Raw genomic sequence first — 17,840 nt, forward strand, 5'->3', positions numbered from 1 at the left:
GTAACAACCGATGATAGGACAAGGGGTAATGGGTTCAAACTGGAATACAGGAGGTTCCGCTTAAATTTGAGAAGAAACTTCTTTATGGTGAGGGTGGCAGAGCCTGGCCCAGGCTGCCCAGGAAGGTTGTGGAGTCTCCTACTCTGCAGACATTCAAACCCGCCTGGACACCTTCCTGTGGAACCTCAGCTGGGTGTTCCTGCTCCATGGGGGATTGCACTGGATGAGCTTTCCAGGTCCCTTCCAACCCCTGACATTCTGGGATTCTGTAATGATATTTGTAGTGCACACCTCTTAGAATTTTTAGTTTAGACTTTCTTTTATTTTTAATGCTACCATTCATGCAGAAATGAAAGGATACCTTGCAAGAGTCAAGGTGAAGCTTCTTGATTTGCTTGCACTGCTTTAGTTTTGAATAACAACAGAGTTTTTATAGATCTGCTGTGTGGAGACCATTCTTAATCTTTGAAGTGATGAAACTTCATTCAGGATGAGTCTGTGGTGTGTGCAGAACTTCTCTGGGCCCTTTGCTGATAAGGTGCTGTTGGTATCTGTAAAAATCAGTTCAGCTCTTCAAATAAAGTCTTTTTAAGTCCACCATTAACCACACATTGTTATTATTCTACCATAAAAATTGTAAAACTGGTGTGTGCTGGGATCAAAATCATTCTGATCAAGTAGAACTTAAATTTATTTATTTGGGCAGAATGCAAAGACTTTTTTAATTAAATTTCAGTGTTACCGGGCTATAGTAAACCTAACCTACTTCTTTCCTTTGAAGTATAAATGGAGTATAAACCAATTATTTGTCTGTCCCTCTGGCTCTGAGTAGCATGAGGCTCCTTGTTGTGATGTGTAACATCAAGGGCCATTTTGAAAGGAAAAATTGTGATGGGAAAAAGTATATGGAAAACAACACTTTATTTAAAGGAATAAAATGAGGAAGACTTTCAGCAGAAACAGTTAATAAAAAAGTTAAACCATGTTTTGTGGTGCTCAGTTCTTTAAATGCTGTATTTCTAGGCTACTGGCTGTTTGTGAGTAGTAATATAAATGTTAAGACTAATGTTTTAAGCAAGGATGTCAAAAAAACCAGCTCATTTTTGGATTGTAATGATACTTAGGCTTACCTGCAACTTTAGGATGTATCATGGTCTTTCCCTTTAATAAGGTTACTGTTAAATAAGACTATGATTTTTCAATCCATTTTGGAAAATACATGAGACGGCCTTTGAAGTATCTGACGTAACAGCCGAATGTCACTTCTTGTCCCTTCCGCCTGCCCTGGTCAAAATGCACAAGACGCCAACATCTGTTAAGGAAAAAGTATTCTTTCCGGATTTCCTGGATGCAGACCTGCAAGAATCCTTTTTCCTCTAGTAAAATACATAAACCCCTGAAACAATCACTGTTTGTATTGTTTCTTGCAGTCTTTCTGTTTTTAGTTGGTTAACAGATGTGTGTATAGTAAACAAGTAGTTTAGATCCTGTTTCGAGCATACATTGTGTATTGTCTATTAAAACATGTAGGATTTTCTTTTGGTTTGGGGAGTTCAATTATTTGCTTTTTAGGTGTAAACATTGATATGAGAATAAACTAGTTTCACTTTGTAACATACTATTTGTTTCAGAATCTTCCCTCTGGGTCTCCACCTGTTGGAGTTATTAAACTTACCTATATTTCAAAGGTAAGACAATATATTAAGACGCTTGTTGCTAAATTTTGGTGATAACTGCCAAGAAGACCTTGACTTTAGACACTTTTAAATGCCTTTTATGTAGCACTTTGCAAAACACTTTTTGCTTGTGTGCTACTCCTGAATTTTAGAGAAGCGTTTACAACCACTTCAGTAGTATCAGATTAAAATAAGAACAGACTAATTACAGTGTTGTCTAGGTTTGTGATTTCAAATGGCAGCTCTTTGTAATGAAAATTAATGATTCTGAACTGTGTATTTCACTTTTTGAGTGTTTGAATTCCAGTTGGAGAATAGACAGGCCCTTTATGAAGTGGAAGAGAAGTCTTTGGGTGTGATAATCCTCAAGTAGTAATGATCTTCAATAGACAGAACAGCACAAAGATGTAGAAAGCACTTAGTTCGTGAGACTCTGCATACACTTGCTTCCAAACGTGTCTGGAAGAAAACTCTCAATAAGGAAACCTCCATGGTTAAATTTGTAGCACATAAGTGGATAAAAAATAATTTACCTTTTCTTTCTGCTCATTTCTCATCCTTCTTTTGCTTTTGTAGTCATACTGCATCTTCCTGCCTTCCTTAGTTTGGTGTTGGTTTGCTTTGTTTGTGTGTGGGTTTTTTGTTTGGTTGGTTTGTTTGTTTGGTGTGGGTTTTTTTTAAATTTATTTTATTTTTTTATTATTATTCCTGTAAAAGGTACCATTCATGCTGGTTATATAGAGGAATGTCTGTGGAGACCTGCTTATGTCCTTCCTGGTTTCCTTCTGTGCTTGCTTTGCCCTAAACCTCTCCGTTGTTGTCTTAGAAATTCTAAGCTTGGTATCTCCCTTTTAAAGGGAGCGGGGGGGCAGCTGTGCCTTCTCACCTTCCAAGGCAGTTCAAGTGCGCTGTGGGGAGGCTCTACTTATTTTTCCATAGTTCGTCTGGTTATGTAGTAGTTGTTTTTGATGTAAGAGATGCGAGAGACTGCTTTGCCTTCTTCCCATCCCAGCTAGAAACGCTCTACAATGTAAAAACGGCAGCGCCTCTCAAAACAGGGCACCCCGCCCTCCTCCTCCAACTCTGCAACGTTTTAGAGACTCCTGATGAAAAGTGGCTCTTGTGCTTTTCGTATTAACGAACCAAAATGCAACTGGTGTCTTTGACAATATGAAATGTCCATAAATTTTTAATTCAGTTGAGATATGTAACTTTAAAATGCAAGTAGAAGTGTTATGTTTTCAGATTTCAACATTCATCTGGCAATGAATCCTTAAACTTAAGGAATAGGAGCATGCGACTTAAGCTGTCTCCTTACCATAGCTTGCATGTCTTGAACTGAATTTTATATAGTATTTTTTGTTATATCTGTACATATTTATGCCTAACAAGCTTGCTATGCTGCTAATCTTCAAATTTAGCTGCTTGAAAGAGGGGGGAAAATGTGATATCTGATGTATCTTTTATACACAATGACATTTATAATCTTAATTTCCCTACCAGGTTAGTGATGCAACTAAGCTGAGGCCAAAGGCGGAATTCTGTTTCGGTGAGTTCTTGCATGTGGCACGTGCATCAAGTATGTTCTTCAGAAATTGGAAACAAACATAATGTTCTTCAGTTCTGTTACTTGATACGGCTGGTAGTGTATTTTTTCTTCTTGAGTACAAGGGAAATGTTGGCTTCTGCATAAGGTATTTTTGTGGCTTTTCATGTTGCAGCTTCATGAGGAGTAGGTGAGAGCTGTTCTTCAGATGCTTGAAATTTTTGGGCCATTAATAAGCTAATCAAAAACAGTCGCTGTTTTCAGAAACACTGCATGCCTGTTAGCTATGAAGACAAGTAATTTAACTACTTAAATCTGTGTTACCGATAAAAGAGTTAGTTAAATTGGTCTAAAAATACTGTCAGGCAATGTTCTTGCGCTAAACTTCATCCTCTGTTGCTGCACTGAAGAAAAATAATTTGCTTGGGATACCTTCTAGGTTTATTGATACCTAAACTTGTTTAAACTTGAGTAGAGCTTGTAGATTTTTCTTACAAGTAGTTTTTCCAGAACTTTACCAAAATTCCAGATATTTTTGACAAGCAATTGGCATTCACAGAAGTATGTGTAGAGACTGGACTCGGCCTCTGCTCTGGTTATGAGTAACCATTCTTTATGGCTGCATTCACGCAAGAATTTTAGCTCAGATGAAGCTACTGAAAAGGCCTGAAGGTTTGATGACGTTTATTAAGGTGTCCTTTGACATGTGCAGTGTTGAACAGGCTGATAAATCACCTCAGGGATTCCAGAGCGGTTCCTCCCATGTCAGTTCAGTGCCATCTACTGATTCCTCTGCACATGCACGTGTGGAGCACTTTGTCTTCATCACTTGTAAAGTTTCTCTTGTTAGTAGGTTGGCTCTAAAAAGTCATAATGATCCAAGGTGCTGGCTGAAAGCTTTAAATGTTTCAGATTTAAAGCAGTTTTGATGCATTAGAGGAAAAATGGATATTTATTGTCGTATTTGAATACCAAGGGTTATTGTTTCAGTCAGCTCATTTTACTGTTCTGTATTTTGAATGTACATTTGCATCTAATAACGTTTGCTTCAAACCATCCACTTTGGGGAGAAAGGTGATAGAAGAGTAAAAATATCTGTTTCTGACATGTGTTTGCTGTTAATGCTGATCTGAAGAACTGTTTGTTCTGTTATGTATAGAGCAGAGGTGCCAAACTTATTTTCTCCAGGGTCCACATAGGTATAGGGTAATGAAATCTGTTCAGACTTGAGCTGCAATCTTCAGAGTGCTGGGAAGGTTTTAGTCGCTGTTCACTTTAAAACTAATTTCAAGAGAAGTTCTTAGAGTTTTTGAAGTACCTGGCCATGGTATTTCTTCTGTTATGCAGAATGTTTTTCCTTTTTGGATAAAGGTATGCTCGGTGTGGCTAGGTAGATATATAAACTGCCTAAAAATGTACTTTCTCTGCCAAGTCACTAAAGCGAAATGAAGTTTTGTGTTCTGTTCTAAAGTGTTTCATCCTGAGCATCATGTCCTCAGTAATCACTACTGTTTTTTTCACAAATAAAAACAAGTTGGTGATCATGGTTGTGTCAATGAGTTTGTTGCAAAGAATAACGAATACTGGTCAGAGCATTGAAAGCAGAAATTGTACAAGTCCCCAAGTGTAAAACGTAGTTGCTTGAGGAAACTGAGAAAAGGGAAATGGGGCTGTAGAGAACTCTGACAAAATTCAAGGCGTTATTTGTATGTGATAATAATGATTTAACAAATTCTATATGAAGCAAAAAAGAGGGGTTTTTTTAGAATAAAGCAAGCTTGTCGAATGGATGCATGTATCTTAAGATGACATATTAAAAAGAAGGGCAGCAGAAAACCTGAACTGGATTTTCCATCTGAAATCAAATGTTTTTATGATGCTGTTACGTTTGCTCTTAAATTTCAGTGTTGTTAACTTTTTTGTAATCATCTTTAACAGTTATGAATGCAGGGATGAGAAAATACTTTCTACAAGCCAATGATCAGCAGGACCTAGTTGAATGGGTAAATGTTCTGAACAAAGCTACCAAAATCACAGTAAGTGCTGTAGTTGTTTAGTGATTCTTTTAAACAGTGACTCTCTCAAGGTGCTTAAATGTAACCTTTGCCTCCAGTTTTTATGCCAGAATAGTGTTTTTATCTCTACAAACAAGTCTTGGATTGACTTTCTGAGTCTTGGAGAAACTGTACAGAACTCACCCTAAACTTGAGTTCATTTTACCTCTTGCTTTGGAAGTTGGAAAAAAATCTTTCATTACAACATGTGATCGTTTCTAATATTTTATAATTAATCATACACATTTAATATTAATTGAAATATCCAGAAGACACTTGCAAGCAATGAAAACTTACACATACATCTGGGAGTATCACTAAAATAATGAGCAATCATATGCTATGTTCCCAAGGCTCTCTCCTGATTTCAATACTCAAAGAAATATTAATGCATTGTTCTGGTAAGTGTTAAATTACTTTTCTGGTTTGTACCAGGACAGCTTGCTATCACATGACAGAAAACCCCATGTAAAACCTCAGTCTTTTCAGGAGGCAGAAGTTCTGGTTTTGTTTTGTCTCCGCTTTTGGGGAAGTGATGACATGAACTGTTTTGAGAACATACCCTTACAAAAGAAGGGGCTTTGAGCATGGGTGCACATGTTCCTATTTGTTGTCAGTAACTTTCTCATGTTTAGATTATATAAGGATGCTTCCATTAGTTGTTTGCATTATTTTAATGTAAGCCTTTATTTGGAATTATAAAAACATTACTACTAATAATAAATTAAAAAACAAAACAAAACACCACAAACACAAAGGCCTCTCACTTGGGTTTTCATAACGAGGGTGCACAACCAGGCTTGAATTGTTTGCAATTCAAGAAATAGTGAAATAATTAATTGCATCGAATCAGAACTTAGTCTGAAAGCAGTTTGTCGTGTGTTTAACTTGCATTCTAAATAGCTGGTGAAATCATTAGCATTTTTATCTTGGAAAAAACAAGCTTTGGCCTGCTAATCTGTTCAGAAGTTACTTAGTATGACCAGTGATTTAATCAAATTGTTAAGATCACTCAATTATTTTCATATGAGCATTACTTGCTGTAGATTGTAATCCTCCAAAATTCATTGCAATATAAGTGCTGATAATTTCACAATAACTATGGACCTTTGCAGTCTAGCACATTGTGCACCAATTTACGAGTACTGTTCAAAATGGTATTTGTAAGAGAAGGTGCTCTCAGGACTGTTTATACTTCTTTGTAAGGTGATTATTATTGTTTGAACAAGCAATGCTGGGCATCAGGTCTAAATTTTGGTCTAAATTGGTTCAATTTCAAGTTTTGAACATGTCAGCCTTGCATGGTTAATGCATTGTGTAAAGATGATTGTTCTGTCCCTTCTTTCTGAAGGAGTTTCAATGTCCTGTGTAAATATCCAGTCAATTGCTGGATAGAGTATTTTGGCGAGAGACTTTTTATCTCCTCTTGTTGAAGTTACTTCAGATTTACTATATGAATATTAGTGGTGACAGGAGATTATAAAAGAAAATGCCTTAGGTAACCAATTGTTGGTGCATTTCTTAAGTTACAGATCTTTACTTGCACAAACTCAGAAATTTGAGTGAACATTTTACACCAAGACACTTATTGGGGAAACTAAATCGCTGTGGTGTCTTGATTGTTTTAGTTCCACATTCGAGTAAATTATCTAGTAGTTAATGATAGTCCAAAACAGGCTCATTTGGGACAGGATTTAGCAGTATATGTAGGATTAATGGAGACAGTACACGCAATCTTCATGCCAAGTATTGGAATGTGAGTGCAAATGTCACACTGGTCAGGCCTTACTGGGCTGGCTCTGCAGACACTGGGGCTTCTCTGGTCTAAAGCGCTTATTATTATACTAAAACTGAAAGGAGGTGAAAAATAACGAACCAGTTTTCCCCACAAATTAGCAGTGCTTTTGGAAGATCAAGTATAGCACTTAATGACAAAGCTGGAGTTGATTTTTAGATTTCGAGTCACCCGGTGAAATGTCTTTATTGGCACCGGTTTTGCGTAGCCATTGCAAAAAAAAGTCATGTAAGCTCTTTCTAGCCTTTTACAATTAGAAAACGTTTGTTTGATCCTGCCGAAGAGAAGTGAAAAATGCTTGAATAACGATTAGGGCTTTTTTTAGGTCTTCATGAATTTTTTTATATCAATTATCATATTGCCCTTTCAGGTACCAAAGCAGTCTGATCCCTTGTGTCAAATGGATAACGCAAATCGTCAAGCTGAAAGCCCAGGTGGAAAGAAGCAAGTGTCTTACAGGACAGAAATTGTTGGCGGTGTTCCTATCATTACACCTACCCAGGTAATACCCTAAAACCAAGTGTGGTATCGTTTGATAGAGAAAGCTTTGTTGTTTGACAGGTGAGAATAAATTATGTATCACAATATAACTGTCAGCTCGTCACCTTCCTCGGAGGACTTATACTTTGTGAACCTTTTATTGATACTGGTGGATTTTTTTGTTTTGAGTATTTTATTCCCTTTATATACGATTATAGAGAATTATACAAGACTGCAAGGAATTACTTGAGTATTGATTTTTACTCTTTTTAGATATCAGTTACTATGCTGAAAACATTAATTAATTGTTGGCATTAAAAAGACAGAACTTTGGCATTGTTAACTGTCAGGACAAGTGGGTAAAACAGGAGATGATTAAATCAGCTGATTAGTATATACACTATGTTATTGGGGTAGTGAGGATGAGAGCAGATTGAAATACTGCAGAAGAGCCTTGTGAAATGGTATGTGTGAAAAAATAAGCAAGTGGAATTCAGTGGAAGTAAATGTGATGTAGGGGATTCTGCAAAAAACGGTGTTAGTTTTAATAGAAAATACTAGATTGTGGAATAACCATTTCCACTGAGTGAGAGGGAGGAGTTGCAGCTGCACTAAGAAAATATCATCTCGCTGTTCAGTGACAGTGCAGGAAAAACCCACAAATAGAAAGTTTTATTAGCAGAAGGAGGAACAAACCAGAAAACATCTTTGTTGCTGAATAAATCCTGCCTTGGCCAAAACCTTGATTATGGTGTCCAGTTTTGTTCTCATCTTAAAAACGAGAACTGGAAAGGTTCAGAGGAAGATTTCAGGGCTGATTGGTCTATGTAGAATGATCTCCACATGAGTGGGCTGGTGGTACCTGTGTGTGAAAGAAATAACTGAAGGAGGATATAAGAGCTCTGCACAATTGCAATCAGCAGAAGCAGATGGTGTAAACTTTCTTTTCCACTACGAGAGCTGTGGGCTTTTAAACAAAGCTAATGGTATAACCAGGTGAAACAAAGGGAAGGAGTTCTCCTTTCAGGGACTAATAATAAAATGTAAAGCACCCACTGCCAAAAGGTGATGTGGGTGTGAGGAACTTTTCTCAATTTGAGAGGTTGGCCAAGCTCATGGAAGAAGAATCTGTGCAGTATTAAAGATAGAGACCTGTTTCGGGAAGTTCCCTGAGCTGAAAATACTTACAGATTGGATTATTTTCATGTAAATGACATGTATACACCTGAACTGCATTTAAAAAGTTGATAAATTCGGATGTGACTTGTGGTCCTAGAAACAGCTTTTTCTTTGCTGTAGCCACCGCTAGTGCTTTGCACTTCAAATCGTATTATGTGTTTTCACTAAATACATATATTGATTTTAGGTCTGTAACATTATTCATTGAGTCTCATTGAGAACATTCAGCACTTTTTTAGTATAATTTATAAATAGAGCTTACAAGTTCTCAACCGGAGCCCTTGGAGAGTCTCATTAATTGTCTCTAGAAATCAGTTGAAATATTTTATCCTTTCAATCAAGTTAGAAATGGGATTTGTGGGCAGGGGATGATACAGTAATTTCCTTTTGTAACTAGTGTAGTTATTCTTAGACTTTTAGAAAAAAAACTGAGACTATTCTGAACTTTCCTGCTTTTTTTCTAGAAAGAAGAAATCAGTGAGTGCAGTGAAGGGAGCGATAGAAATTATTTGAAACGGTCACAAAGTCACCTTCCTTATTTTACTGCCAAGCATCCCCCAGATAATGCTATTATCAAAGCTGGCTACTGTGTAAAACAAGGAGCAGTGGTAAGTATTTAAGATTAATGTGATTCATTAAGAAAGAACAAAGGTCCTAAGGTGGTAGTTATGAAGTAGATGATTAAAAACAAAAAGGACATAATTACCAGTTAATTTAGCCCTACAGACAGTATTAATGATGGCTAAAGATAGAACTTACCCTCCAGTAGCACGGAATTCATGTCTGTGTTACTTCTTTTCATTACTTTCTTCGGTCTTACGTTGCTGGAGATGTTTTGGAGAGGGAAAAGTTGTGTGCGCAGAGATTTTCATGTTATTGTCAGTGTGTGCCACTAGTTCTTCTGTTCTATAGTTACGCAGGAATTCTTGTTTTGCTTGCTAGAAGCATCTAAATTAAGGCACAAGTTCAATGTGTCTATGTTTTTTAAATCGCTAAAATGTTTCAAAAAGCTCATTTTTCACTTCAGAGGAAGAACTGTACAACTTGTCAGACTGATTAGCGCAAGTGGAACTACTCACATGATGCCTTCTGAAAAGAAGGAACAGATAGTTCAGATTAAGCAGGAATAGTGTGTTTCATGGGTCCTCAGACTCATTTCATCTTGGGTTATCAAGCTTCTTTTTGTAACATGCATTTTTTTGTTAAAACTAAACAAGAAACCTTTAATGCATTGTCTTTTTACATTTCTTATGGGGTATTTGTGCTGCTGAGCTGCCACAGTTTCTGTGGCGATTGAGAAATCCTTAGAATAGAAAACAGATTTCAGAATATTTAATTTTTGCAGTTTAAAAAAATAATTGGGCAGAATTATTTTTGGAGCACTATATGTATGTACAACAAATAAATGTATGAAATATATAAAAGTTGTAAATATATAGATTAATAATTATAGGGATTATAAAGTATAATGTAAGTATAAGTTACAATTACAAATGTAGTTAAGTATATAAATAAGTAATAGAAGATGTAAATATATTTGTATTTTATATAAAAGTATATAAATATTTATTTTTCTTGTAACAGATGAAGAACTGGAAGAGAAGATACTTTCAGTTAGATGAAAACACAATAGGATATTTCAAGTCTGAACTGGTAAGTTTCCAAATGTGTTTTCTAATGACAGTTGCAAAAAAGAAATCTAAAGAAGCATACTTGTATTTGAAAAATGTGCTGTGCTGATCCTGCAAGTCAGTCTGTGCTGGAAGAACTGTTCAGGATTGGGAAGAACAACAAATTAATAGGATGACTTAAGTCAGACATCAATCTGCCTTTTAGAAACCTGTCTGTAGGGCACTGAAGAGCAGTAATAGGATATATTCTACAAGAACCCTGATTTTTGTATTAGTAGCTTATGTCACTTTGTAGTCACATATAATTAATGATGGTTTTGAAACAGCTGATCGTTATGTGGCGAGACAAAACTGTAATCTTGTAATTCTTAATTTAATGTTAGGATTATGAGGTGTTTTCTCATATAAACGATGGGATATTTCCCCACATGCTTCTTTCACCAGGGCAGCCACGACAGGTAAAGAATTCTACTGCTTAGAAGCAACACTTAGTTTGGTTTGGTTTTGTGTTCTTTCTTCCCTACTCATCTCTCTTGAACCTTTTGACCAATTTTGACCAAATCTTAAGTGCTTTTAGGCTTCATTTACAAATGAAGTGGCTGGTACTGGGGATGATCTGTTTTCCCCAAAAAGGAATCCCACATTTAGTAAACATGAGAACATCTGCACACAAGGAACAAATTTGGAGTTATAGAGTATTATAAATCAAGGAAAATTGAGTTTACAGGCCCACTGTGAGATGCAAAATGTCAAGAAGCCAATTTTTAGACTGGTTTTGAAGAAAACTTTTGCTTTACTTTTAATGAGAGAATACAACAGTAGCCAGAGTTTGATCTTGCATCATTGTCTTTGTTAAACTGTCAGCATAACACAATTCTTACACATTGCTTCTAATAAACCCTCTCTGTTCATTTTAACGTAAAATCTGAGTGCAGATTGCTCATTGAAGAATTGCACTATGAGAGAGCATACTAGAAAGCTGGTAGAAACACATCCGCCTTTCATGTTCCATCCTGCTCCTTTCCAGTTTATTTAAAATGAGCAATTTAAACTCTCTTAGTGCCCTCTAAGTGCAGTGTGAGGAAGGTACTGGACTGACCAGCTGTCAGACAGCAGCGAAGTAGATCCTGCTTCACCATTTTTACTGAAATCAGGTTTTCTTTCCATTTTGAGGGAGTCATCCTTCTTCTGAATAGATAGTACTGAATAGGCAGATAATACAGTGTCCTTTTATTGGACTATAGTGGCTAATCAGAGAATTCCATGGTTAGAAAACCTAATCATGATAATCACGTTTCATATAGTTTTTTAAACACTTAGGATCTGCCTTGTCTGAAACACACATGTTGGAGACACTTTACTCTGGAGTGGGAAGGGCAACATTTTCATACGGCACAACATGCCAAGAAGAAAACACCTGCAACAATTTAATCATATACCCATCAGATTTTATTTATCTCCTACAAACACAAAAAGGGTGAAGTGCTTTCTTTGGAAGATCTCAAGTGGCGAATGATTTCTTGCAGCAAAGCATGAGATCCCCCCATCCCTAATCATCTCCTGTTCCTAATGAGAGTAACACCAAGATAGGGGAAAAAATTGAAAAGCAATTGTTTGTGTTGCCTTTGTGGTTAAGAAGGCTGTAGCGTGGAGGTTTTATTCAGCCAGTGCAGCATCAGATTTCTAATTCTGGAAAGCTGCTTTCTGGTGGATTTCAGTTCCCAGTAGCCCCAGTCAGCAGTCAAGTGTGGATCTTGCTTGAAGTTTGTTTGTCTTGGCAGCCGGCCTGCTCACCAGTACTTCACATGGCTCCTACTGGATATCTTTTGCATCTGGAGAAATACATCCAAGTTCTCTGCTCTCCAAAATGTAAAAGATGGTGTGGGTGTTGTATTTTTGGTGCTTGTGTGTGTGTGTGTTTGTTTGTTTGGGGGTTTATGTTTGGTTGCTGTTGGTTGGATGGGGATTTGTAGTTGAAGGATGTATAGATTCTGGGGATATCTTTGTTGATGTGGTTGTTTGGTGTCCTGTCCCCACCTTCCCTTAATGATCTGCTCTATTTGGTTGGAGGAAGGGCCCTGGTCAGTCATACAGACAATATCAGATTTGGAAGATTATCATTTCTGAGCTGAGATCAGGCGTCTGTATTCCAGGGGCGGTCTCGCAGTTGACGTTTGATGTATTACTTTGAAAACTGTTGTAATGGATGAGTGAGCCCAGGAAGAGAGAACCAAAACAACTGAAAATATCAAGTTTTAAAACCTGTCTATGTGATCTGCTGTAAAGTGATCTAATGAAAACTATCATTTGAGGATGGTGATATTTGGGTGACTTTCGCTGCTTGCTGTAGCAACATAAATCTCTTAAGTATGCATAATAGAAATTATAGAGAAAACAATCATTCCAGACCTGACAACTTGTGTTTTGTCTATAAGCTGAAGCCAACTGAAGTAGCCCATTGTAATATTGCCTAAAGAAAACACATCAGGAGGTAAAACAAGTTGTTTGTTTGTGTTTTACTGCGACAACCGTGGGAAAATAACTCCGTATGACATTAGGCTGTCGTGGCAAAACCGAAAGTATTTTCTGTTTGGATGTTCTCATGTTTTTCATGTTGTGTGAAACTTGGACAGAATTGTAACACTTGGGTTTGTTACGGTAGCAGGATTTTCATACGCTTTAAGAATAATTGTTCTTTTACGGGTTCTGGTATGATTGATTTCTTCATATTTTTAATTGTATTGAGTATAGGATACAATGAATTTTATTTAAAGTTATGTCATGCAGTAAAAATAACAAGACACCTTGTATTATAACATTTCGTAGTAAATGAATATAGGAGCGGTTTTACTGAAATAAACTGCCTTAAGCCAGATCTAATTTTCTGATCTGGTTTGGGAAAGGGACAGGTGGTAAGGTGAATGTATGTTTTGGGGTTTTTAAATTCTTGATTTGTCCTCCTCTTCATTGCAAGTGCCATGGTTGGTTCAATGCGTACAAAAAGCAAATGTAATTTTGGTTGACACCATATTTTGCATAACTGGCTGCCTGAAAAGTCTCATTTAGAAAGTCTGCTGCTGTCAGCTGTCCTGACCTCTGGCTTCCTCACTGTATTCCGGTTGTTAGATATACTCTGCTGAATTATTTTTGTGTTTATTTTCAGGAAAAGGAACCTCTTAGGGTTATACCACTGAAGGAGGTCCATAAAGTTCAGGAATGCAAACAAAGGTGAGAAGCGTTGACGCGGTTCCATGGGGCTGACGCGGTTCCATGGGGCTGACGCGGTTCCATGGGGCTGACGCGGTTCCATGGGGCTGACGCGGTTCCATGGGGCTGACGCGGTTCCATGGGGCTGACGCGGTTCCATGGGGCTGACGCGGTTCCATGGGGCTGACGCGGTTCCATGGGGCTGACGCGGTTCCATGGGGCTGACGCGGTTCCATGGGGCTGCGCTGCCTTGTCACGGCCAAGTTGCTCATGGGAAGCAGCGGAGAACTTAGTGCATAAAGCTGGTTCTGAGCTTTCTGTATTTAGCGTGTGTTTCAAACTTGTAACATTGGGTATAATGTATTGGACAAGGGTGGAACAAAGGAGTAATGTGCAGTCATGAATTAGAGATGGATGGGTGCTGCCTGGTCGGAGGCAGCAATTTTAGGAGTCTGTAGTCTACGTATAGTGTCTCTAAACCTTTAGAGAACATTACCTTATGTTCAGTGTGTGAGTTCAGATGAGAACACTCTCTCCTGCTCTTTCCCTTCCACCAAGTGACAACATAGTAAGGAATGAATTTCCTTTGTAGTAGTTATGCTGGACATTATGGTTTTTCTTCTAGCAGGCTGCTGTTTTGGGCCAATACTTTACAAAGTCCTAACAAAATATGAATACGAAATTTAGCCATTTTACTAGAGCAAGAAAAGTTTTTAAACTGAACATGATATGGTTTAGAATGTTCCAATTAAATATACATAGCAGCATGGCTGTCACTGATAAACTAAAGAGTCTTAGGGCTACGATGAGGAGGTGGTGCTGGTTTTCTTCTTCTACCTGATATTTACCAAAATAACAGCACTATAGTGATACAGAAATGTCTTTGGACAACAAATGCTCCGATTCTCTGCACATCTTTTTAAAATGAAGTGGGAAGGTTGTACTTGCTGTTGAAATATTTTTGTTTCATTTACAGTGATATAATGATGAGAGACAATCTCTTTGAAATTGTAACAACTTCTCGAACCTTTTATGTACAGGTAATTTATGTTTTTTTTAAACTTTGGGCAAAACCAAGAGACTGCCACGCTGAAAGCCAAGAGCTGCTATTTTGCTTTTGTAGTTGTCTTTAACTATGCTGTGATTTTCAGAGGGAATGTGATCTGCGTTATATTTCAGAAAGATGCACATGAGAAATATTTCACGTAACAGCAAGTGTTATGTTGGTAGCCTATGAAAATAATAATAAACAATAAATCCTGATATGGTTGGTATTCAGGTCTTCAGACTCTGTAGGTTCAACTCAATATATTAAATCTTTCTTTTGAAGTACTGAATTTTTATGTATAGTAGTTGGGTTCTCAAGTCACTTGTCACAATAAATATCTACTAAAGTGCAGGAGCATTTGGATTTCAGTACTCATTTGATAATATGTATCCAGATGCACTTTAAACACTGCATCCTTACCATGTCACCTTCTAAATGTTTGGGTATAATACAGTTCACAAAGACTTTGCTTTTCCCAGCTGTTTGGGAATGTGATGCTGGAAGTAGTACTACTGGAAATAACTTTTGAGTTTCTGTTGTAGGATGAGAAAGGCCCAATTAGTTTAATACAGGCAACGGTGCCAGATGCTGAGTTATGAGCTGTCCTATAGTTGAATATAATTGCCATGTTGCAGATGTTTCTTGCTGGCTGGATGTGCTTGCTTAATAAAGTTGCAACTAAATTCTGGGATAGCTTTAACTTTTTATCTGTCTTAATCCCAGATATGTATTTATTCACTGTTAATCTGTTGCATTTTCGCACAGTTGTTCTAAGTAAATGTACAGCTGACCTCCAACAGAGACTGATTTTGATTTTCCTGTGACTGGTCAGTAAATACCCCATGGAAGTGCAACAGTGACTGAAATATACAGAACTTGTGTCACTCTTCAAAGATTAAGTGGATTCAGCAGATCTACTGTAGGCACTTTAATATTTTTGTTTACTTAAAGTAAAAATTGGAGTCTAGAATGTGCAAATAGTATAAAAATACCTACTTATTTTATATAACTATATACATATAGTAGTAAATTCAGGGTAAGACTAAGAAATGTTTGAGTTAAGTGGCTTTAAACAACAGGCTCATGAAGCAGGGTAAGGCTGTCATTTTAATGCAGATGCTCAGGACACTGAGAAAGTTGAGAGTTGGTGATGTTGAATGTAATGCATGTTGTTTGATCCAGGCGGACAGTCCAGAAGACATGCACAGTTGGATAAAAGCAATTTCTGGGGCCATTGTAGCACAGCGGGGACCTGGAAGATCGGCAGCTTCCGTATGTTATTCTGAACCTGAGAAAAAATGTGATTAGTTGGTGTTCACTTGTGCACATGAAGTTATAGTTGCTTTTCCTTTTGCCTGTTCTCTGTCATGTCCTGTAGTAACGTGGGATCTTTGCATGAACTATAATACAGACTCACAGAAAAGACTTTGTTTTTTTAATTGAGCACTTCTCTTAGTCTTACCAGTAGTGAACTTTATGTGCGTTGTCTTGAACACGTAGATAATATAAGTGCTAACCTAGAAAAAAGTCTAAGTTCAGTATGATCTTTCACTACTACTAGTCTGAAAGTAAAATTGAAGCTTTCCAATTCCTGCGAGGTGTTTCTGCTAATTGCAATCAAATGACAATATCCTAATTTGTTTTTAACAACTCTGACTACTGAATTGTCATTATCTATTGTTGATAGTTTATTGTATATGCAGATACAGATTCAAATTTAAAGTAGCTTCTCTGAGATGTCTCTGCTCGCATGAGTTAACGTTTGGTGTTGAAAATGCAGTGTGAACACCATCGAGCGTGAACACTGAACTGTGACAAGTCTTAAGATTTGCGAAGCCATGTGGGTACCTGCATTCCAGACATCTTTGCTTTTAAACTGTATTAGGTGTTCGGTACAAAGTACAATAACTTATGAGAAGTCATGAAGGTCACAGTGGTGTCACAGTGTCTCCAGGTATCTCCACAATGGAATACTTAACAGTTCAGATGTTGCAAGCTGTGGTTTTCACTTGCTGGCTATGGGATGTTTTATATTAAGCTGAATATATCGTTACCCCCATTATCTGAAATCCAATCATTTAAATCTGACTTTTGTATAATATTTGCATTGATATTGTATTTTTGTTAATTCAGTCTAAGCTCTCAGTTATTTTTTGTTTTGCAGCTGGGAGCTGCTTCATGCTTTTATTTTAAACTTCCTATCATCAATTTTGGTTCTTTTTGGGGGAATGAAAATACGCAGATAACTTTTTTCCTTTGTGTATGCCTTTTCTTTTTATCGTTGTGGGGCTAACTGAGCGATCCAGCTGTTACTGTCTGCATTACTTCTTTCTTTTTTCCTCTCTTCTCTTCTTTCCCCAAGTATAGGTTACTCTAATCTTAGCTTTGCACTGTGTTCCAGATGCGGCAGGCCAGAAGGCTGTCGAATCCTTGTATACCGAGGTATACATCAAGAACTGGTGAATGCAGCACGTATGTGGGCTCTCATGTAAACTTGCCTTCTTAACAGAGGGCTAGGACTAGAGACTAATTTGCACTATAAAAAGAAGTAAAAATAATGCTACTTGTTTTCATTACCATTACTGAAAACTAACTCATAAATTATATCATCCACTTACAGGCTTGCACTGTTTTTTTTCTTACTTTTAAAACAACTGGAAATTAAACATGGCAAAAACATCTATTTGTATTTCAAAGAGTACTGTATATTTAAATGTAAGTTATGTGATGTCATTTTCATAGGAAAGTATTAAAACTAATTTGCATGAGAGTTCATATTTCCATTTTACTTTACATTTTTTTGAAACTGCGCAAAAGCAAAATGAAATTTAAGCTACCCACAAACTAATACAGATGCGTGCACACAAAACCACCCACGTTTTAACTCTGGTAATTGGCAGGATGATACTGTAGCCTGATTTGCATGGCTTATAAGTCTCTGCATGACATTATTAGTTCAAGCGTAGAAGTGTTATAAGGTCTAATGGGTACATCTCAGGAGTAACGCAGCGGCGTAGTCTCTTAACTGTGAAATTACAGTCAGTGTGGGTAGTAAAATCTGAGTATCCTTCAGTAAAATTTAACAGAAAGTTTATTATAGACAACTTGTCCTGATATCCCTTACTTTTGGCCTATTGTACTGAAGTTAACAATAAGAATAGTTGGTAAATCACTGAATTGTATGTTCTAAAGCAAACGCTTTTTCTTAAAGTGGAGTGTCAAGT

General features: G+C 37.1%; 1 protein-coding gene across 10 annotated transcripts in view; it reads left to right on the forward strand.

The window, feature by feature from the left end:
- The window catches only part of PLEKHA1 (pleckstrin homology domain containing A1), a 37,847-nt gene that overhangs the window by 16,359 nt on the left and 3,648 nt on the right, over window positions 1–17,840 (forward strand). For 3 of the 10 annotated variants that reach the window (XM_071812220.1, XM_065843467.2, XM_071812221.1), the window contains exons 3-12: window positions 1,632–1,688; window positions 3,180–3,225; window positions 5,161–5,258; window positions 7,442–7,573; window positions 9,195–9,338; window positions 10,315–10,383; window positions 13,525–13,589; window positions 14,545–14,608; window positions 15,799–15,888; window positions 17,018–17,058. In XM_071812220.1, the coding sequence (XP_071668321.1) occupies window positions 1,632–1,688; window positions 3,180–3,225; window positions 5,161–5,258; window positions 7,442–7,573; window positions 9,195–9,338; window positions 10,315–10,383; window positions 13,525–13,589; window positions 14,545–14,608; window positions 15,799–15,888; window positions 17,018–17,058 (806 nt within the window). Of the gene's footprint in view, window positions 1–1,631; window positions 1,689–3,179; window positions 3,226–5,160; window positions 5,259–7,441; window positions 7,574–9,194; window positions 9,339–10,314; window positions 10,384–13,524; window positions 13,590–14,544; window positions 14,609–15,798; window positions 15,889–16,983; window positions 17,332–17,840 lie in introns of all 10 variants that reach the window. The other 7 variants (XM_071812222.1, XM_065843463.2, XR_011740359.1 and 4 more) reach the window with 6 other exon arrangements.

Source organism: Patagioenas fasciata, chromosome 8 (assembly GCF_037038585.1).
Source record: "Patagioenas fasciata isolate bPatFas1 chromosome 8, bPatFas1.hap1, whole genome shotgun sequence".
In the NCBI taxonomy this organism is placed as follows: Eukaryota; Metazoa; Chordata; class Aves; order Columbiformes; family Columbidae; genus Patagioenas; species Patagioenas fasciata.